The sequence below is a fragment of the Ochotona princeps genome, chromosome 17 (genome assembly GCF_030435755.1).
Source record: "Ochotona princeps isolate mOchPri1 chromosome 17, mOchPri1.hap1, whole genome shotgun sequence".
Taxonomy (NCBI): Eukaryota; Metazoa; Chordata; class Mammalia; order Lagomorpha; family Ochotonidae; genus Ochotona; species Ochotona princeps.
In genome coordinates, this window is record NC_080848.1 from 33,996,858 (window position 1) to 34,019,530 (window position 22,673).

Sequence of the window (22,673 nt, forward strand, 5' to 3'; positions counted from 1 at the left end):
TGAAAGCCCCGGGATCCCATATGGGCGCCGGTTCTAATCCCGGCAGCTCCAGTTCCCATCCAGCTCCCTGCTTGTGGCCTGGGAAAGCAGTTGAGGACGGCCCAAAGCTTTGGGACCCTGCACCTGTGTGGGAGACCTGGAGGAGGTTCCTGGTTCCTGGCTTCGGATCGGCGGTGAGCACCGGCTGTTGCGGCTCACTTGGGGAGTGAATTATCGGACAGAAGATCTTCCTCTCTGTCTCTCCTCCTCTCTGTATATCTGACTTTGTAATAAAATACATAAATCTTAAAAAGAAAGAAAAGAAAATAGTAAGTATACTTTTGCTATTGCTAATGGCAGGCAAACAGGAAAAGATGGGTAAATTCATACCTAAATTAGCACACACATCTATAGCTGAAGGCAAACATTAAAAAGAGTATGGGGGACCTGGCACGAGGGACTAGCAGCTAAAGTCCCTGCCCATATGGGTGCTGGTTGTAATCCCAGCAGCTCCACTTCCCATTCAGCTCCCTGCCTGTGGCCTGGGAAGGCAGTTGAGAACGGCCCAAAGTCTTGGGAACCTGCACCTGCGTGGGAGACCCGGAAGAGGTTCCTGGTTCCCGGCTTCGGATTGGCGCGCACCGGCCCGTTGCGGCTCACTTGGAGAGTGAATCATCGGACAGATCTTTCTCTCTGTCTCTCCTCCTGACTTTGCAATAAAAATAAATAAATAAATAAATCTTTTTTTAAATCTTTTTTTTTAAAAAGATTTTTATTATTATTGGAAAGCCAGATATACAGAGAGGAGGAGAGACAGAGAGGAAGATCTTCCATCCGATGTTTCACTCCCCAAGTGACCACAAGGGCTGGTGCTGCGCCAATCCGAAGCCAGAAGCAAGGAGCTCTTCCGGGTCTCCCACACGGGTGCAGGGTCCCAAAGCTTTGGGCTGTCCTCAACTGCTTTCCCAGGCCACAAGCAGGGAGCTGGATGTGAACTGGAGCTGCCGGGATTAGAACCGGTGCCCATATGAGATCCCGGGGCTTTCAAGGCGAGGACTTTCGCTGCTAGACCACGCCGCTGGGCCCAATATATCTTTTTTAAAAAAAGGGTATGGGGCCACTGCAATGGCTCAAATGGCTAAGCGTCCAACTCCAAGCACTGGCACCCAATCGGGGCACCACATGACTCCCATATCCCCTATCAACTACTACTCTTGCTCTGTATCCTGACTACTCCACTTCTGATTCAGTTCTCTGCTAGTGTACCTGGGAGGAAAGAGATGATGGCCCAAATACTTGGGCCTTGGCACCCTGATAGGAAACCCAAATGGGCTGCAAGGCTCAGCCCTGGCTGCTGTGATATAACGCTCTTGTCTCCACCACTTTGTCTTTCAAATAAATGTTCCGAGGTGAAACAGTACAACAGCAGCCTGTTGACGGTAACAGAAGTAACTCGGTATCTTAAATGGAGTGGTTTCACTGTATACAGCATTAATGAAACTCACCAAAATACCACATGTCAATGTGAACAGCTGACTGCATATGAGTTATATCTCAATAAAGGTTAAACATTAATTACAAATGAAAACCCACAATGACACATCACTACAGATCCAGTAGAGTAGCTGAAATTAAGAAACCTAATAATGTCAAATGCTGGATAGGCTGTGCAACAACTGAAACTCTGTTACATTTCCAATGAGAATATAAAATCAAACAATTGCTTGAAAACCAATCTGACAAAAAAAAAAAAAAAAAAAAAAAAAGAAAGAAAGAAAACCAATCTGACAGAGCCCGGCGGCGTGGCCTAACGGCTAAAGTCCTCGCCTTGAACGCCCCAGGATCCCATGTGGGCGCCGGTTCTAATCCTGGCAGCTCCAGTTCCCATCCAGCTCCCTGCTTATGGCCTGAGAAGGCAGTCGAGGACGGCCCAATGCTTTGGGACCCTGCACCCGCATGGGAGACCGGAAAGAGGTTCCTGGTTCCTGGCATTGGATCAGTGTGCATTGGCCCGTTGAGGCTCACTTGGGGAGTGAATCATCGGACGGAAGATCTTCCTCTCTGTCTCTCCTCCTCTCTGTATGTCTGACTTTGTAATAAAAATAAATAAATCTTAAAAAAAAAAAAAAAAAAAAGAAAACCAATCTGACAGATTCTGTTTTTTTTTTTTAATTGGAAAGTCAGATATACAGAGAGGAGGAGGGGACAGAGAGGAAGATCTTCCGTCTGCTGATTCACTCCGCAAGTGGCTACAATGGCCAGAACTGAGCTATTCTAAGGCCAGGCACCAGGAGCTCTTCCGGGTCTCCCACGCAGGTGCAGGGTCCCAAGTCTTTGGGTCATCATCTACTGCTTTCCTAGGCCACAAGCAGAGAGTTGGAAGGGAAGTGGAGCAGCTAGAATATAATCCATCCCCCCTATGGGATCCCAGTGAGTGCATGACAAGGACTTTTGCCAAAAGGCTACCATGCCGGGCCTGTGACAGGTTTTTATACTATCAGACATGCACCAACATAATGACAGAGCAATTCCATTTCAAGGGATAAGAAAGAAGGCCAGTTGTCCACACGTGTGCATAAGAATGCTCATAGCAGGGCCCAGTGAAACTGCTCAAGTAGTTAATCCCACTTTCAAGCACCAGGATAAAGCAGTGGAGGATTGTCCAAGTCCTTGGCGTGTTAAAGCCATGTGGAAGACACAGAGGAGGCTCCTGGCTCCTGGCTTCAGATCAGTTCAAGTCTGGCCATTGTGGCCATTTCAGGGTGAACCAGTGGATGGAAGATGGCTCTCTGTAGCTCATCTTCTCTCTGTAAATCTAACTTTCCAATCAAAACAAATATTTAAAAATTAAAAAAAATGTTCATAGAAGCCTTTTAAATCATAGGTAAATACTGAAAATAATCAAAGGCCTTCAAAAAAAGAATGAGCAACCAATTTGTACACTAAAAGGAAGAGATTGTCACTTTTTGAAAGAACAAACAAAAGTTCACTTACTTTTCACTTACACTTTCATTTATGTGAGATTTAGAAAAAAACAAATCTACGTCAACAGAAAGCTAAGCACAAGCTCTATGGGTCTGAAAGAATACTGCAGAGACATTAAGGAACATTCTCTTTAGAGCAACAAAAATGGGCCCAGTGCGGTAGCCTAGCGGCTAAAGTCCTTGCCTTGTACATGCTGGGATTCCATATGGGTGGCAATTCTAATCCTGGTAGCCCCGCTTCCCATTAAGCTCCCTGCTTGTGGCCTGGGGCATTAGGACCCTGCAGCCTGCTTGGGAGACCAAGAGGAGGCTCCGGGCTCCTGGCATCAGATCAGCTCAGCTCTGGCCATTGCAGTAGACTAGGCAGTGAGTCAGTGGATAGAAGATCTTGCTGTTTCTTCTGTGTATCTGCCTTCCCAACCAAAATAAAATCTAACAAAACAACAGCAATGGACCCAGCACCATGGCCCAGCAGCTAAAGTTCTCATTTTGAAGGTGCCAGGATCCCATAAGGGCGCCAGTTCTAATCCCAGCAGCTCCACTTCTTATCCAGCTCCCTGCTTGTGGCCTGGGAAGATAGTCAAGGATGGCCCAAAGCCTCGCGACCCTGCACCGGCATAGGAGACCCAGAGTAGGCTCCTGGCTTCAGATCAGTGCAGTTGCGGCTGCTTGGGGAGTAAATCAACGGACGGAAGATCTTCCTCTCTGTCTCTCCTCATCTCTGTTATCTGACTTTCCAATAAGAATATCTTTAAAAGGAAAGTGATGAAAATGTTCTCTATCTTTATTGCAGTATTTACACAGATACACATTCATTAAAACTCAGACTATTTGCGTCAATTGGGGGCATACTATTTAATGTACTATTTAATCTGAATGAAGCTTGATTAGTTAAACATGTGGATATTAAGAGCAGCTACGTGGGGCCAGTGCAGTGGCATAGTGCGTAAAGCTGCTGTATGCAATGCCTGCATCGCATACAGACAATGGCTTAAGAATTGCTACGCTACTTTGGATCCAGCTACCTGCTAATGTGTCCAGGAAAATAGTGGAAGATTGTGCAAGTGCTGCCCCTGCATCTACCCATGAGATACACCCACAAGCTCCTTGCCATAGGAATCAGCTCAGTTCCACCCACTGAGGTCATATAGGCTGAATCAATAGATGGAAGATCTCTCTTCTCTACCTGCCTCTCCTACTCTCTGTAAAACTACCTTTCAAAACAATCAATAAATCTTTAGGGGAAAAAAAAAGAGACAGAAAGAAAAGTTTACAACAGTTAAAAGCAATCTGTGCCAAGAGACAACAGTCTAGTTGGTGGTAATAGGAATCAGAAGAGCAGTTACATTCTGTCACAATGTCGGTGGGGAGATAACTGAAAGAGTTTTCCAGGAGTTGAAGAAACATTTTATATCTTAATGTAATGCATGTGTCAAAACTGGTTAATAGTTGTACATTTAACAAAGGTAAGTTCGCTCCTTAAATTGGAACAGTAAAAAAACCAAATAGCCTAAATCCAGGATGTCCCTAAACTTGTTCTATTTCCAATGTACCATTCCAGCTGCATAAACTAGAACTGAAGTGTTATTTTAATATCTTTTTTTCTTTTCCTCACTCCATTATCCATACCTAATTAATCACCAAGGGTTTTGGGATTCACCTCTTTCCAGGTGCCAGTGCTAACAGGCGAGCTCACTTCTCCATCATGTCACACATACCTGGGCTCCTACACGCACTCTACTCTTCCACCCCATTCTTGACAACATCATTAGATGGACTCATGGTGTAAATAACGCTTTCTGTTTATATCCACACTCATGGTTAAAACCTCTGGGCTGCTTCTCACTGCTCCTAACAGTCACAAAATTCATCAACATGGCCCCAGGTCCTGCTTCAGCTGGCACCCACCACCCCTCCAGCTGAAGCCATGTCTTCTCCCTCTTGCTCTCATGTTCAAGTCAAGCACCATTCAGTCTGACTGTCATACTTAGAGCTGTAGGGACGTATCCGACTGCTCCCTCTGACGGGAACACGGCTGCTTCCCCTAGCAGCTCTGGCTCTTCCTTCAGATCTCAGCTCAGCTGCCATTTCCTTGGAGAAGCCTTCTGTGACCACACCAAGCATCTTTCATACAAACACTAACAGAAATCTTTCCCTTTCCAACTGTTAGTCTGATTACTGCTTAATCATAGCCTGTCTGCCCTCTCGACTATAAGCCTCATGAAAAGAGGGACTGTATCTTATCTTGTTCATCAGAACATCCCTAGGACCAAAAACAAGACCTGGTGCATGAAAGTATTTAAAAATACTTTTTATTCAATTTTGTCTAGAAATGGAAGAAAAAAAAAATTCAGGAAAGTTAGATTTCCCAAGTGTGAAGGTAACGTGAGCTTTGCCATCTTTTAAAATGAACTTACAGAAACTGCAAACGATAATTAACATGCTTGCTTGTCACAGCAAGTAAGCAAGTACACACAAAACAGACTCCATAAAATACTTCGGCATTTTTAAAATGTGTATTGGACTAACCTGCTTTCATCAAAGCCAAGGACAGGACCAGTTGTTTTTTGAGGCTTTCTGGCAAGGAATAATGGAGCAACTTTCATTTTTCCTGGGAAAAATAAATACTTAGGTTAGTATTAATGCATACCTTCTTTACTTACCTTTAGCAATTTTGTAAATTTTTTTAAATTTTAGCTTTAAAAAAAAAAAAATTTTAGCTTTTAATTCTTAATTTTAAAAATTAATAAACCTAAATTTAAATTTAAATACACTTATTTAAAATTTTAACAAACAAAACTGTCTATACACGGATCCGTTCCTCTAACTTGCCAATATCAGAATCTCCGGGAGAAGTGTTTGTTTATAACTAAAGACTCCCACAATCTACTTCTGCAGTTTCTTGCTGGTGAATCATATTCAACATTTTTAGGGAGGGCAGGCAGCCAGCCTAGTAGTGCAGTGAATAATTAAGAAACTCACATCGCATTTTTGACCTCCATCTCCAGCTCCAGCTTCTATGCATGCACACTCTAGGAAGAAGCAGTGGTGGGTCCCTGCTACTCACATGGGAGGTAGGAGGTCCGGGTTGGGCTTCAATTCCTGGCTTTGGTCTGGCCCAGACCCCACTGTGCTAGACATTTAGAAAAGTGAACTAACTGGGATCGGTGCACTTGTAGCAAGTTAATCCTCTGCCTGCAGACCCATATATAAGCACAGGTTCTATTCCTGCCTGCTGCACTTCCCATCCAACTCCCTGCTTATACTCTGGGAAACCAGTGGAGGATGGACCAAGGACATACGTGGCAAACAAGGATGCAGCCAGCACATGAAAGATCAGTCTGTCTCTCCCTCTCTCTGTATCTCTGCCTTCAAAATCATTCAACCAAACATTGAAAAAACAAATACAACAAAATTTTAGATTTTGTGACAGACTAAATTTCCGTCATGAATACTTTAGAATGATCTCCCCCAATATCCCAAAATTCATGTTAATGTTGAATCTGCTTACCAGGTATATTTTTAGGAGGCTTGCTAATTTTTTTTCCTAGTACATCATTCAAACTCTGAAGCTTCTTCTGATTTTTTTCCGAATGCTTTAGAGAAGTCAGACTTGAATCTATTATTATGACAGAGTCCTAAGATAAAATAAGAAAGACATTTCTTTAGTACGTGAGCACCTCCTACTCACTGCAAGGGATACACTCCAATGCTAACCAGTAGCAGACACTTGAAATCATAGAGTACTGAATCCCTGATACTATGCTTTCTATACAGACACCTGTATATCTTATCAAACACTGTATCAATAACTTTTGCAGGTTTAGGTGTCATAGAAAAACACAAGCAAATTTCCTTTTTTCTCTCTCACTTTATACAGATAGAAAATTCATTCTGTACATCTTCGTAATATCAGCATGCAATTATTTTCTGGCACTTGCAAATTGTCAGCATCACCACACTCGAAACTTGAGCCCGTTATTTAGCAAAATAAAGAGTTCCCCCCGATAAAGCCCTGAGGTCCTGAAACAGCAGATCTGAGAATCTAAGTAGTTAATACTAATGAGCAGGTGATATAGAGAAGACAGATTCAAGGGAAAAAGAGCTCATTCACTTCCTGGGCTGGGGACAGAGAGTAACTGCAGGGGACTTCATAACATAACAGGAACTGTGGGCCTGGCACAATGGCTCAGTGGCAAAGTCAGTGCCTTGCAGGCTCCGGGATACCAAATGAGCCCAGACTCGTGTCCTGGCAGCCCTGCTTCCCACCCTAGGACCACATTCCCTGCTTGTGACCTGGGGAAGCATATAGGGCAGTCCAAAGCCTTGGACCTGAACCTGCATGGGAGACCCAGAGGAAGCCCTGGCTTTGGATCGGCTCAGTTAACAGGTGTTGTAGCCACTTGGGGAATTAACCAATGGATAGATCTTTTTCTCTGCTTCTCTCTATAAATCTGCCTTTCCAATAAAAAGAAATAAATGAAAAAAAGAAAAACTTACAAATTATTTATTTTTGGAATTTTCCACTAATATTTTTAGACCACATTGATCATTCATCATCAAAATGCAGGCAACTAAAATTTTGGAAAGAAAAACTGATTGGGGGGAGGTAACACCTATCATATAATCAATGTCATTACATTTTCAAAAGGATTTGGTAACAGAAATCAGACAATATAACTGAATTAGAGGGGCATATTTTTCCCCATAAGATACATTGATGGAAACAGAAAGCATATGATACAATGGTGGGAGTCTGTGTTTATATTATCTCATATAATATCAAAGAATAGTTTTACGGTCATGGCTTTTTGTTTTTTTGAAATTTAATTCATTTATTTTTTTTTATACAGAAGTCAGATTTACAGAGAGAAGGCGAGACAAAGATCTTCCATCCCCTGGTTCACTCCCCAAGTGGCCACAACAGTTGTAGCTGAGCCAATCTGAAGCGAAGCATCAGAAGCTTCTATCTTTTTTTCTTTTTTTTTTTTTTTTGTAAATAAGATCATATTCCAAATGAAACAATCTACACGGAACAGGGGTGGAAGACGGCCCAAGCACTTGTGCTCCTGCCACCCATGCGGAAGAGTCAGAGGGACCCCCTGCTCCTCTGTGTGAGCATCAGGGGACCTGAATCAGGAGATGGAAGACATCGTTCTGACTCTCCCTGTCTTGCTATAAACCTGACTTTCAAAAAGTGAATGATTTCTTTCAAAAAAGAAGAAATAGTACTGCAAATGAAATACCAGATGAAATTAAAATATTAAAGAGGCTTTATAATTACAAGTCAAAGAAAAATTTAAATTTTTCTTTTCAAAAATAACAGACATAAAGACATTTAACAGGATCTTAACATCTGAGTGGGAACTCTTCAGGCAGAACGGAGTATCTGCAAGGTGTATTTCAGCCTGAAATAGTAATGTGAAAAAAGCACCAAATGCACCAAATTAACAGTTTAATATGGTTAGAACCAAGAGAAGTTTTGAGAAAATGGAACCAGTCCAGCTCATTAAAGATCTACAGGGTCCGCTGCTACAGCCTAGTCGCTAAAGTCCTTGCCTTGCATGCGCCAGGATCCCATATGAGCGCCAGTTAGTATTCCGGCTGCTCCACTTCCCATTCAGCTCCCTGCTTTGGCACTAGCAAAGCAGTCTTGAGGACGGCCCAAAGCCTTGGAACCATGCAACCTCGTAGGAGAGCCAGAAGAGGCTCATGGCTCCTGACTTCGGATTGGCTCAGCCCTGGCGGTTCCGGCCACTTGGGGAGTATCTCCTTCTCCCAGTTAATCTGCTTTTCCATTAAAATAAAAAATTTTAAAAAAAGATCTGAAGTGACCTGAGGATTCCAACTGTATCAATTCTTTCTTTTAAGTATTTACTTTCTTTTAATTTGAAAAGCATATTTTGCAGAGAAAAGGATAGAAAGAAAGGCTCTTTCATCCAGTGTTTTACTCTCAAAATGGCCACAATGGCCAGAGCTGAACCAAACCAAAGCAAGGACATTCCTCTAGGTCTCCTATGTGTGAACAGGGTCCAAAGGCTTTGAGTCATTCTCTGTTGCTTTCCCAACCAACAAGCGGAGAGCAGGATTGGAAGTGAAGCAGCTAAAACACAAACCAGCTGTCATGTGGGATGCTGGCACTTCAGGGCAGAAAATTAGTTTGCTGTGCCACCGTACCAGCCCCTAGACTGACTATATTTTATAAGCAAAAGATCTGTAAAGCAGAACTGAAAAAAATATTCTGTAACATATGAAGGTTATCCGACGATGTCATTTTCTTTCCTTATAATGGTTTCGATCACTCCAAACAGTAAAACAAGACATAAATTATACCAATAGATGTCTGTAATACTCACTTCTGATTTTGACAATGTTTTCTTTTCGGAAAGCATCTGATGTCTAGAGGAGCGCCGTAACGGTACAACTGTTTCTTCGGCTACCTTTGTTTTATTGATGTGTAAAGCTTTCGCTTTTTCAATTAGTTGCTTTGCTTTGGATACATTTTTGGAAGCGCTGCTTGCCTAGTCAAAAAAAAAAAAAGGGATGCAAATAACAGACAAAAAATTGCAATAAAAATACATATATCCACAAATCACATAGGTCAACAAAGAAATGGCTATTCAAATCTTACGAGACAATTAAATTAAAATATACTATTGTGTGGGCCCGGCGGCGTGGCCTAGCGGCTAAAGTCCTCGCCTTGAAAGCCCCGGGATCCCATATGGGCCGGTTCTAATCCCGGCAGCTCCACTTCCCATCCAGCTCCCTGCTTGTGGCCTGGGAAAGCAGTTGAGGACGGCCCAATGCATTGGGACCCTGCACCCGCGTGGGAGACCCGGAAGAGGTTCCTGGTTCCCGGCATCGGATTGGCGCGCACCAGCCCGTTGCGGCTCACTTGGGGAGTGAATCATCGGACGGAAGATCTTCCTCTCTGTCTCTCCTCCTCTGTGTATATCTGGCTATGGTGGAATGAATAAATCTTTAAAAATATATATATATATACTATTGTGATTTATAAAATGATTTTGGAGTGTTTATTTGAAAGGCAGACTAGCAAGCAGCGAGGGAGTGGGATCTTCCATCTACTCATTACTCAATGGCCACAATAGCCAGGGCAGGGTCAAGTCCAAGCAGGAGCCTGGAACGCCATGAGGGTTACCCACATGGGTAGCAGGCTCAAGTAAGTACTTGGGCTATCCTGTATGATTTCCCAGACATATCAGCGGGGAAGTGGAGTGGAAGTATCTAGAATAGCTGGGACCTGAGACTGTACTCTGATGTGGGATACTGGCTTCACAAGCAGTGGGTAAACTTACAGCACTACAACTCCAGCCCCTACCTTTATTTCTTACTGGAAATTATCTAGAAACACATTTATGTTCATGCAAAGCATCACACAGAAAGGTATCTAAAACACAGATTAGAATTTGGTTGCGGGCCCGGCGGCGTGGCCTAGCGGCTAAAGTCCTCGCCTTGAACGCACCGGGATCCCATATGGGCGCCGGTTCTAATCCCGGCAGCTCCACTTCCCATCCAGCTCCCTGCTTGTGGCCTGGGAAAGCAGTTGAGGACGGCCCAATGCATTGGGACCCTGCACCCGCGTGGGAGACCTGGAGGAGGTTCCAGGTTCCCGGCTTCGGATTGGCGCGCATCGGCCCGTTGCGGCTCACTTGGGGAGTGAATCAGCGGACGGGGGATCTTCCTCTCTGTCTCTCCTCTGTATATATCTGGCTGTAATAAAATGAATAAATCTTTAAAAAAAAAAAAAAAAAAAGAATTTGGTTGCAAGGACCAGCACCATGGCCTAGCAGCTAAAGTCCTCGCCTTAAACATGCCAGGATCCCATATGGGTGCTGGTTATAATCCCAACAGCCCTGCTTCCCATCAGCTCCCTGCTTGTGGCCTGGGAAAGCAGTCAAGGCCGGCCCAAAGCCTTGGGACCCTGCACCTGCGTGGGAGATCTGGAAGAGCTCCTGGCTCCTGGCTTCGGATCGGCGCAGCACTGTCCATTGGGGTCACGTCGGGAGTGAATCATCCGACAGAAGATTATTTCTGTCTCTCCTCCTCTCTCTCTATATATATCTGACTTTGCAATAAAAATAAATAAACCTTAGAAAAAAAGAATTTGTTTGCCCACCACTTTCATGGCAATCTATTTCATTTTTTTTTAAAGATTTATTTATCTTTATTGGAAAAGAAAATATGTACAGAGAGACAGACATGAAGATTTTCCCTCCACTGATTCACTCCCCAAGTGGCCGCAATAGCTGGAGCTGACCCAATCCAAAGCCAGGAGCCAGGAGGTTCTTTCCTGGTCTCTCACACTGACACAGGATCCCAAGGCTCTGGGCTGTCTTCAACTGCTTTCCCAGGCCACAAGCAGGGAGCTGCATGAGAAGTAGGGCCACATGGATTAGAACAGCACCCATAACAGGCCTGGCACAATAGCGTACTGGTTAAAGTCCTCACCAAGCACGAGCCGGGATCCCATATGGTCGCCGGTTCTAATCTCGGCAGCCCCACTTCCCATCCAGCTTCCTGCTTGTGGCCTGGGAAAGCAGTGGAGGATGGCACAAGGCCTTGGGATCCTGCACCCACATGGGGAGACCCGGAGGAGGCTTCTGGTTCCTGGCTTTGGATAGGCACAGCACCGGCTATTGTGGTCGCTTGGGGAGTAATCATTGGATGGAGGATCTTCCTGTCTCTCCTCCTCTCTATATATCTGACTTTCCAATAAAAATAAAATAAATCTTAAAAAAAGAACAAAGAGCAGCACCCATATGAAATCCCAGAACGTGCAAGGCGAGGACATTAGTCACTAGGCCACTGCGCCAGGCTGGGCAATCTATTTCTTCAGTCACAAATACAAAGTTACCCAGTTTTCTGGATGCAGGCTTCGGGTGGAACACTGAAAAGGAAAAAATATGCAACACAAGACCACTGGCATCAAGGAACGTAACAGAAAAGAAAATCTTAAGAGGTACGTTCAGGACAATAATAAAACATACAATACTGCGTGTATTCTTATTTTTTAAGAGATTTATTTATTTCTATTGGAAAGGCGGATATACAGAGAGGAGGAGAGGGAGAGGAAGATCTTCCATCATTTGATTCACTCCCCAAGCGGCTGCAACGGCCGGAGCCAAGCTGGTCTGAAGTCAGGAGCCAGGAACTTCTTCCGGACAGCCCACACGGGTGCAGGGTCCCAAGGAATTGGGCCATCCTTGACTGCTTTCCCAGGCCACAAGCAGGGAGCTAACTGGGAAGAGGGGCTGCCAGGATTAGAACCGGCGCCCATATGGGATCCTGGCATGTTCAAGGTGAGAACATTAGACACCAGGCCATGGTGCTGGGCCCAAAATAAATAAATCTTTCAAAAACAAAAAACAAACAAAAAAAAGACATGCACAAACCCGCTTGGCCTAGAGAAAATCCAATTCCCCCGTGTTGAACAACAGCAGCTTCTTTTGCAGAAAAGCAACTAAACTATGCTTATATACCTAACCTTTCCCTCTAAAGCAACATTTTCCAGCATGGGGCAATTTTTTCACCCCTCCAGGGCCTGTTTAGAGATTTCTGTAAACAATTTTGGTTATCGGGCCTGGCTAAAATGGTTAAAGCCCCCGCCTTGAACACACCAGGATCCCATATGGGCGCCGGTTCTAATCCCAGAGGCCCCACTTCCCATCCAGCTCCCTGCTTGTGGCCTGGGAAAGCAGTCGAGGACAGCCCAAAGCCGTGGGACTCTGCACCTGTGTGGGAGATCCAGAAGGGGCTCCTGGCTCCTGGCTTTGGATCGGCACAGCTTCAGCCTTTGCTACTAGTTGGGAGTGAACCGGTGCATGGCAGATCTTTCTCTTTGTATCTCCTGCTCTTTGTATATCTGCCTTTCCGAAACTAATAAATCTTAAAAGAAAAAAAAAAAAGAAAAAGCAGGAGTAGAATTCCACTTCCATTACTCTAATATTACCTTTCTAGTTGGAGAAATAAAATCTTCATCAGTTGCTTCTGATTTCTTGGATTTTTTTTTAGATTTCTTCTTAGACTTTTTGGGAGTGGTAATTCTGGTGAACTTCATCCTGAAAACAAGAGAAGGTATTCAGAAACATCTTGATCATAACATGTAAGAATCCCAATTAAACATAGATAAGAATCAGTCAAGGTTCCAATTTCTAAACTCCTTCAAAAAAGCATGGAAAATACAAACAAAAACCCTCTTCAGCTTCAAACTACTGCTTGAAAACTAAGCCAAACTTGTTAATCATTGTCCGTAGAAATATTCTTTCCAGAAAATTAGGCCCTGGAATCATTTTTTAAATATTATTTTTATTAGAAAGCAGACTGACAGAGAGGAGAGACACAAAGACCTTCCATAGGCTGGTTCACTCCCCACATGGTCACAAGAGCTGAGCTGAGCTGAACCAAAGCGAACATCTTCCACATGGCTATAGGATCACACGGCTTTATGCCATTGTCTGCTGCTTTCCCAGGCCATAAGCAGACGACTGGATCAGGAGTGGAGTAGGTGAGACTCAAGCCAGCGACCATTTGGGATCCCAACACTTGCAGGGGGTAGATCAGCCTATTGAGCCAGTGTGCCCTCCACCAGTGTGCCCTCCAGAAACAGAACATAAGTATGTTCCTCACAGCTCATGGATCTATTTATCCAAGAAATAACGTTCTCTGTGTGCGTGTTTTTAATCTATTTGTCATATTTCAGGGATATTTCTCCAGGGTTAGCAACTCTGATTAAGAGTTAGGACTCATCCAAAATATAACTAAAATTCTTCTGAAATTTTCCCTAAATTAAATGTGAAGGGGTTAGCATTATGGTGCAGTGGGTTAAGCCACAGCCTACGAGCCTAGCATCCCATATGAGCTTGAGTGTAAGTCCCAGCTGGTATGCCTGGTAAAAGCAGGGAGCCCCCAGTGTCATCATGCATTGGGTTAAGTGGGTGCAGCAATGCAGGCATCTCATGTATGCCAGTTTGAGAATCAGTTGCTCTACTTCCAACTCAGCTTTCTGTTAACAGCCTGGGAAAGCGGTGGAGGGCAGCACAAGTGCTTGGGTCCCTGCACTCAAATGGGAACTCTGGAAAATCTCCAGGCTCCTGGCTTCAGATTGGTCCAGTCCTGGCTAATTTAGCCATTATGGAGTGAATCAATGGATAGAAGACCTTGTCTATAACTCTGCTATTCAAATAAAAAAAAAAATTAAGAAATCTCCAGAAAAGAGAGAGCAAGAAAAGATGAGCCAAGTATCTGGCCCTTGTTATCCATGAGAAGTTTAGATGGAGTTCTACACCCCGGGTTTTGGCCTGGCCCAGCCCGGGCCATTGCAGGTATCTGGGAGTGAACCAGCAGGATATGTCTTTCTAATGTCAACTCCAGATAAATAAATCTTTGAAAATTAATTAAACATAGAAACATCTTGAAAGCCTTTCTCCTTTTTATAAATCACTTAATAAAAATTCTCTCCAGTGTTTGAAGTAGTTTCCTTCTAGCTAGTATTACAGACAGAATACTAGAACTTTAGAACAAAAGAAACACACAAAACTTAACCTGATGGGGCTCTCTGAGTCAGAGGGTACTGTTATCAGTTCTGCTGTGTAGAGGCCATGCCTGTCCACAAAGTTGGCTGCTTTGGGAGTAGAAGCCTTAGCTGGGTTGACATCGGGGGTCCCTTCAGAACAGGTCCCTCTCATTGTCACCATAGTGGGCGTGCAATGTCTCACAGATCTTCTGGTTGATTTGGGTGTGGAAATATTCACCAAGCTGTCCTCAGGCTTGGCTTTAGAAGGTGTAACCTTATCTTTAGCTGCTGTGCCCGTCTTTCTTGGTTTGTAATTCTTGAGTGGAGGGTCACCACTTGCTGGATTTTCACAAACAAGTCTTTTACTCTTAACTGGCGTGCTGCTTTTGAAAATGTCTGCTTTCTTTTGTCTTAAATTCATTCTAAGCCTGTTTTGGTGTTGTGTATTTTTAAAGGAAAAGATTGCTTCTGGCTGTTGAGCATCTACCTCTGCGTTTTCAGCCTGAGGAACCCCAATATCTGAAGTCTTCTTTCCCTTTTTCTTGACCTTTTTACTTTTCTCCTTAGGACAACGTTCCTTGCGAGCCTGTGAACAGTCGTTGCTTGCAAGCGTTTGAGTGTGAGTACTGTCCATGATTTTTTTAGCACTGCCATCTCTTCCTTCCTCACTGGAAGATTTTTCACTGAGGTCTTTCTGTTTGTCGGGTTTTTTGACTCCATCCTTCAGTGCCTCTGATGTGGGCTGCCTGAATGCCTTCATGAACTGCTGTCTTTCTTCAGGAGTGCATTTTGGTTTCACAGCTTCAGAAGTTCCAGCTTCCAAAACTGCCAATTCTAATTCTTCTTCCTGTATGACAACATTTGATTTCCTTTTCTGGATCATCTGTTCATTCTCAGGATCAGACAGGCTATTTTCCACTTCAGAACGCTTGTGTTTCAAGAAAATTGGGGGAATTTTTCCTAATTTTTTTAAGGGAATAGGGTGAACTTGTGCAAGAACAGTAACTGTCTTAAAACGTACCTGTGGAGAAATTTCACAGTTTTCTACTTCTCTCACATCACTACTTTTGACTATTTCTTCGACACTTTCAGAAGGAACACAAATTGACATGGTAGAATCTGGTACCGGTTCCACCTCATGTTCCCACTGACTTTTCAGGAATTCTTCATAGGAGACAGTTACTGTATTGTCATGCGACTGGTCTCTTTTCATTACATGATCTCTCAAGTCTGCATGCTTTGTAGTGTTCTTGATTTCATCAGCAAGGGAAGGCATGATCTGTTCACTGTCTCTATCATTCTTTTTAAGCAGATTTTGTTCCTCCGTCAGGGTCAAACTTTCAGACATATCTATTGTATCTTGCCGCCTCCTTTTCCTCAACCTCTTGTCATCATTTTTTGTGGCCCCTTGCTTAGGATTTACTTTCTTACAATTTTTCTTGGAGGTCCCGACACTTGATTGGTTTTTGCTATCTTGATTGCATTCTTCAGGTGCGTTGACATGTTTCTTCGGAAGTAAAACACAAGTGTTACAGTCCTCAAAAGCGTTAAAACTACAGTCTTCTTTGCTCTCATCACTACTAATTTCAATTGGAGATTCATTTTCCATTTTAATACAACTGAGTTGATGAGACAGATTAACCCTCCTTCCTTTCTTCTTAAGTGAGAGCATTTCCAAACGCAGCCCCCGCTCTTTGCCAAGGTCGGTGGGTGATGGCGCAGACTTTATCTGGCACTTCTTCACTGAATGTCTTCTCTCACTGCTGGGTGAAGTCCTTCTAAAATAATTCATAATATTACTAGATTTTGGAGGTGAGAAAACTTTGTCCCCAGTCTTCCCTAATGGAGATAAATATTTCGTAATGGTTCTGCAGGAAGATCTGTCATCGTCTTTCCTTCGCTTTTTGCAAGGCTAGCAATTTAAAAGAAGAAAAAAAAGGGCACTTATTTCAAGCAAAATAATTAAAATTTACATTTTAAACACGGATTTTAATCTTAAGTAACTAGATTAAGACAAAAAAGGAAAATTTGTTTAGGTAGAAAACACAATATATCAGAAAGAAACTTACCTACAAATCAATGTCATATCAAATCGAACACTAATTTAAGGATTTCTTTCTATTTTCTTTTTGGAAAGGCAAATTTACACAGCGAAAGAAAGAAACAGAAACAGATCAATCTTCCATTGATGGCTCACTGCCCAACAGGCCACAACTGCTGCAGCTGAGCCAATACAAAGCCAGGAGCCACAATGTCCTGGGGTATTCCACAGAAACAAAAACAAAACAAAACAAAAAGATAAAAATAATCCCACAAAAATAAAAAGAAAGGGTTAGGCCTCTGTTTATCATACCCCGAGGCCATGGCAGAGAGATAATGTGTGTGTGGCAAAGATTTATTTATTTATTTTTATTGGAAAGGCAGATATACAGAGAGACAGAGGAAGATCTACCACCCATTGATTCACTCCCCCAAGTGGCCTCAATGGCCAGGCTGAGCTGATCTAAAGCCAAGAGCCAGGAGCTTCCTCTGGGTCTATCAGGCAGGTGATTGACTCTCTGTCTCTGAAAAACTTTGTCAAATTTTAATTTGCATTTTAATATTTCTTTTTTTTTTAAAAGATTTTATTCATTTTATTACAGCCAGATATACACAGAGGAGGAGAGACAGAGAGGAAGATCTTCCGTCCGATGATTCACTCCCCAAGTGAGCCGCAACGGGCCGATGCTGCAGCGATCCGATGCCGGGAGCCAGGAACCTCTTCCGGGTCTCCCACACGAGTGCAGTGTCCCAATGCATTGGGCCGTCCTCGACTGCTTTCCCAGGCCACAAGCAGGGCCTGGCAGCAGGGAGCTGGATGGGAAGTGGAGTTGCCGGGATTAGAACCGGAACTCATATGGGATCCCGGTGTGTTCAAGGTAAGGACTTTAGGTGCTAGGCCACTGCACCAGGCCCTATATGAAATATTAAAATGCAGGGGCCTGGCATGAGTTCCGGTTCTAATCCCGGCAACTCCACTTCCCATCCAGCTCCCTGCTTGTGGCCTGGGAAAGCAGGATGGCTCAAAGCCTTGGGACCCTGCACCCGCGTAGGAGACGTGAAGCAGATTCCTGGCTCCTAGCTTTGGATCGGCTCAGCACTGGCCATCGCAGTCACTTGGAGAGAAACTCATCAGACGTTAGATATTCCTCTCTGTCTCTCCTCCTCGCTGTATATCTGACTTTGTAATAAAAATGAAATAAATCTCGGGCCCGGCGGCGTGGCCTAGCAGCTAAAGTCCTTTCACTGAACACGCCGGGATCCCATCTGGCACCAATTCTAATCCCGGCTGCTGCACTTCCCATCCAGCTCCCTGCTTATGGCCTGGGAAAGCAGTCAAGGACGGCCCAAAGCCTTGGGACACTGCACCCGTGTGGGAGACCTGGAAGAGGTTCCTGGTTCCCGGCTTCGGATCACTGCAGCACTGGCTGTTGGGGTCACTTGGGGAATGAATCATCGGACGGATGATCTTCCTCTCTGTCTCTCCTCCTCTCTGTATATCTGACTTTCTAATAAAATAAATAAATCTTTAAAAAAAATAAAAAAATAAAAATGAAATAAATCTTAAAAATACTTTAATTTTAATTTACATTTTAATATTTCATATAGGGTCCGGCATGGCGGCCTGGCAGCTAAAGTCCTCGCCTTAAACATGCCAGGATCCCATATGGGATGCTGAGAGCATCGCACTCCCTCTCCACCCCAGGAGAACAGAAGGGGTAAATTGGAAGAATTTGTCCCACCCACCTACCTTCCCCCCATACCTCAACCCTCCCCACCCTAATCAGTAGTCCTTAAGGGCTTGCATCATCGTCAACTAGGAAAACACACACAAAAAAAAGGTTAGTGTGCAAATGAGTAGTTAGTAACTGGTACTGGGATAAAGTTCTAACCATCTGGATAAGTATGAGGCAAAATAAATCACAGGCAGATGAAATGCATACTTTAAAATGAAATGTTAAATGTATAAAAAAAAGTTAATGAATTACTTTTATTTACTTAACTTGAGGTGGTACCAGGGTTGGCTGTGAAGTAACTACTTTTAAATTTTTTTTCAGTTTAACTGCACTGGGCCAGCGCTGCAGCCTAGCAGTTGAAGTCCGAGAGTTGAACACACCACGATCCCATATGGGTGCCGGTTCTAATCCCGGCAGTCCCACTTCCCATCCAGCTCCCTGCTTGTGGCCTGGGAAAGCAGTAGAGGACAGCTCAAAGCCTTGGGACCCTGCAGCCGTGTGGGAGACCCGGAATAAGCTCCTGGCTGCTTGGGGAGTGACCCAGTGGACCAAATATCTTTGTCTCTCCTTCTCCCTGTAATCTGACTTTCCAATAAAAGTTGTTTCAAAAAATTAACTGCATTTTAACCACTCTTTAACTCTGTAAAACAGAGAAAAATATTTCATGTCAAGGTTGATGCTGAGCGACATAATGTGTAAAAGGCTCTAACCCTCAGCGGGGTCCTTGAAAGAGGCTCTGAAAGCACCCAAAACACACTGTCCGTGGAAAACCGACACAAGTGCCCACGCAAAATCAAGACCTGTGTGATGCCAAGTGCCAGAACCCAAACACGAGAGACAAGCCCGAGCGCGTTACCGGCATAACCAATACCGAGCAGACAAACGTCAATTCATTCTAAACCGTGAGGGAAGCCACCAAATCAATACACATCTTCTCTCCCTCTAAGGTGGCTCCCAGGGGTGCCTGCCCCGAGTCCGTCACGAGAACTGGAACACGGCAGGCGGAGAGGCCTGGGTTTCGTGTCCACTCGCAGCGGGATCCCCGTGACTGACACTCCAAGCCATCAGTCCAACCCCGGAGTTCTAAGGTCCCAAGCCTCAGCACCCGACCCGGGGAGCCCGACGCCGACCCCACAGCCACCCCGCGACCCCGGCGTCAGTCCGTCAACAGGTGCCTCGACCCCCGGGGACGCCCCGCACCCCGCCGCACCTCAATCTCGTAGTCCTCCACCGGAGGGGGAGCCGCCGCCGCCGCCATGGCCAGGACGCCCACCATGCTCGTCGCTGCCCCCGGCCCTAGCACCGTGAGCGGCCCAGCGCGGCCGGTGCCCAGGCCATGGGGTCCGCCTCGGCCTCCGCCGCGACCCCCCGGCCCCGGGCAAGGCGCCGAGGCCCAGCCCGGCGCAGCCCTGTCGGACGCGGAAAGAGGCGGCGGGAAAGCGCGGGCAGCGCGGGCTGCGGGCGCGGCGGCGGCGTGCGGGGCCTGGCGGGCCGCGAGCCCCCGGGGAGCGCTCCGGGCCGGGGCCGGGGTCGGCGGGCCGGGCGGGATGCGGGCCGGACCGCGGGGCTTCCGAGCCCGTTCTTGTCAATTGGGTTTTCGCGCCGTCCGGAGCGCCGGGGGAGGAGTCTGCGACTGTTTCTGGAGGCTGGGCCGACGGAGAGCCGAAAGGATCAAAACACCTCCGTGGCGATTCGCACTAAGGGAAACAAAGGCGCCAGGAAATTTAAAACCTATCTGGACTTTGGAGATTTGGAAAAGCTTCACGGTTGAAAACGCTATTTCATTACGGTGACTTAATCAGTCGCTGCCAGAATCAAAAGGTAGACAACGCCCTGAAGAAGTCCTTTGGAGGAACATTTGAACAATACAAACAAAAAAAGAATTTGACCACACTGCTACCATCTGCAATTGAATATATTTTGTGCTCGCTTCGGCAGCATATATACTAGAATATGAATATTTTGATGAGTGCCTTGCTTCGACGTACGCTGATTTGCAGTTCAAGATATTGACTTAAAAATATATTTTTTTAATATATATATTTCTGGGGCTTGTGTGATGGCTCAATTGCCTAATCCCCTCCTTGCTAGTCCCAAGGTCCCATATGGGCTCTAGTTCCTGTCCTGGCTGCTCCACTTCCCTTCCAGCCTTCTGCTTGTGGCGTGGGAAAGCAGTCAAGGACTGCCCAAAGCTTGAGACCCTGCACCTATGTGGGAGACCTGGAAGAAGGTCCTGGCTCCTGGCTCCTAGCTTCTGGCTTCAGATCAGCTCAGCTCTAATGATTGCAGCCATTTGGGGAGTGAACCAGCAGGTGGAAGATTTTTCTGTCACTCCTTGTCACTGTAAATCTCCCTTCCAATAAAAGAGAGTTTCCAATGCTTACAACAACTAGGTATGAGGAACTCAATCCCAGTCTTGGACGTGGGTGGCAGGAACCCAAGTTCTCAGAACTTGAGGCCTCCACACTACCTCTAGGGGGTTGCCTGAGCAGGAAGTTGGAGTAAGAAGTAGACCCAGCTATGGAGACCAAGTATTCTCATGTGGGTGGCAGGCATTCTAGGTGCTAGACCGATTGCCTACCCATTGGCAGTTTTTTAATGTGAAATTTAGTCAGGAGGCAAAGAGAGAAAGATGATGAGATTTATGCTAATACTGTGAATGTTTGAGTGCAGAGTTTTAACTACATGGAAGCTAGAAGTCAGATGAGACAAAATAACTATAACCATGGAGATTAATTGTGATATGTGGTATTGTTTTACCTTTTTCATTACAATTTATTTATTTTTATTGGAAAGTCAGATTTACAGAGAGAAAGATCTTGCATCTGCTGGTCCACTCCTTAAGTAGGCACAATGGCCCGAGCTGAACTGAACCCAAACCAGGAGCCAGGAGTTTCTTCTGGATCTTGCGAGTGCAGAGTCCCAAGGCTTTCGGCCGTCCTCTACTGCTTTCTCAGGCCAAAAGCAGGGAGCTGAAGGGGAAGTGGAACAGCCAGGAAACAAAACCGGCACCCATACGGGATCCTGGCGCATGCAAGGCAAGGACTTTAGCCACTAGGCTACTGAGTTGGGCCCAATTCATTTTATTTTTGATGATGTTTACATAGTTGAGAGGGACACATGCCCCTGATTAGGGTGGGGAGGGTCTAGGGATGGGGGAAAGCAGGTGAAACAACTGCTTCCAATCTCCTTTTTTCTTCTGATATCCGGGGAAAGTGAAGACAGAAGTGGAGAGGGTCTCTCCCAGCAGCTCAACGACATCAATACCATGGACTGGGGATGGCCGCCTGATGTCATGCATGGTCCCCGATATGGAGCATGTTCCAAGGATACTGCTAAAGTAGTTTTGATAGTTCTAGTATGCTATTGATTTTGTTGCTCCAAGGTTGAGGAAATCCTTCCAAGATCCATGGGCTGACATAGTCCACCGGACATGTCAGATATTTGCTTGGAAGAGCTGTCCAATTTGTTCTGCATTCAATGGTACTAAATGTCCTCTGCAGGCCTCAATGAACTGGTTATCACGTCCCCCATGAGTATCTGGGCATGCTATCCACTGCACAGCCCTCAGTGACCATGCAGACCCAGTTCTGACACATGCACTCTGAGGTCAGACCACAGACCCTTTCATTTTCACCATGATTGGAGTTCTGAGTCCAGTGATACAGTTGGGGGAGACCCAAAAGAAACCTTGACAGAGGTGACCCCAACTTAACTCCTGCGTGTGCCAGCCAGTGTGAGGTCCAACTCAGTCCATCACCCACATCAGCTTACACACACATACTGATGATTGACGTCAACTGGTCAGTTCTGTCCCCAGCCTCATCTCATATGCCAACCCTGCACACCACACATTCTGCTCTCACTTATACCAGCAACAACTGCAGCCTAGTTGGAACAACCCCAAATAACCTCCATTAAACCAGTCTCCAGCCCTGGTTCCTGGGCATGCCACTGTATGCAACAAACTGGTTTGATCTGTCCCACATCCCATTCAGTTCTTGCACACATCAATGGGCACTGGAGACAAGCTCCATCCAACTGACCCAATTATGCAGCTCACACTCATGCTGGCAGGTGCCACTGCCAGTCTAGACAGGCCCACCCCCAGCCCTAGTTTTCATGCTTAACAGTGGGAGCTGCAGCCCATCAAAGAAGGTGCCCACAGTTTCCCTACTGGATCTACTTCCCGTCCCAGATCTTGCACTTTTCAAGTAATTCTACAGGACTTAATCCAGTAGCAACCAGCCTGTACTTTGGCTCACGTGTGCACCAGTAGATACAGTCACATTTGCAGCGTGGCTTTTCCTCTGTCCCAGTGCTCATGGGTAGCCTTGCCTAGCTTTGTCTGCCTCCAGTCCCAGCTCGCATATGTAGCAGCAGCAGAAACTCATCTCCCAT

General features: G+C 45.3%; 1 protein-coding gene across 1 annotated transcript in view; it reads right to left on the reverse strand.

Moving 5' to 3' along the window:
• ATAD5 (ATPase family AAA domain containing 5) overlaps positions 1 to 19,693 on the reverse strand; it is a 45,724-nt gene extending 26,031 nt beyond the window's left edge. Inside the window, exons 1-6 of the mRNA XM_058675796.1 lie at positions 19,483 to 19,693; positions 14,526 to 16,408; positions 12,934 to 13,042; positions 9,320 to 9,484; positions 6,475 to 6,601; positions 5,493 to 5,574 (exon numbers count right to left, since the gene is read on the reverse strand). Of these exons, the coding sequence (XP_058531779.1) occupies positions 5,493 to 5,574; positions 6,475 to 6,601; positions 9,320 to 9,484; positions 12,934 to 13,042; positions 14,526 to 16,408; positions 19,483 to 19,548 (2,432 nt within the window). The 5' untranslated portion in view covers positions 19,549 to 19,693. The remainder of the gene's footprint in view (positions 1 to 5,492; positions 5,575 to 6,474; positions 6,602 to 9,319; positions 9,485 to 12,933; positions 13,043 to 14,525; positions 16,409 to 19,482) is intronic.
• Between the last annotated feature and the right edge of the window lie 2,980 nt (positions 19,694 to 22,673).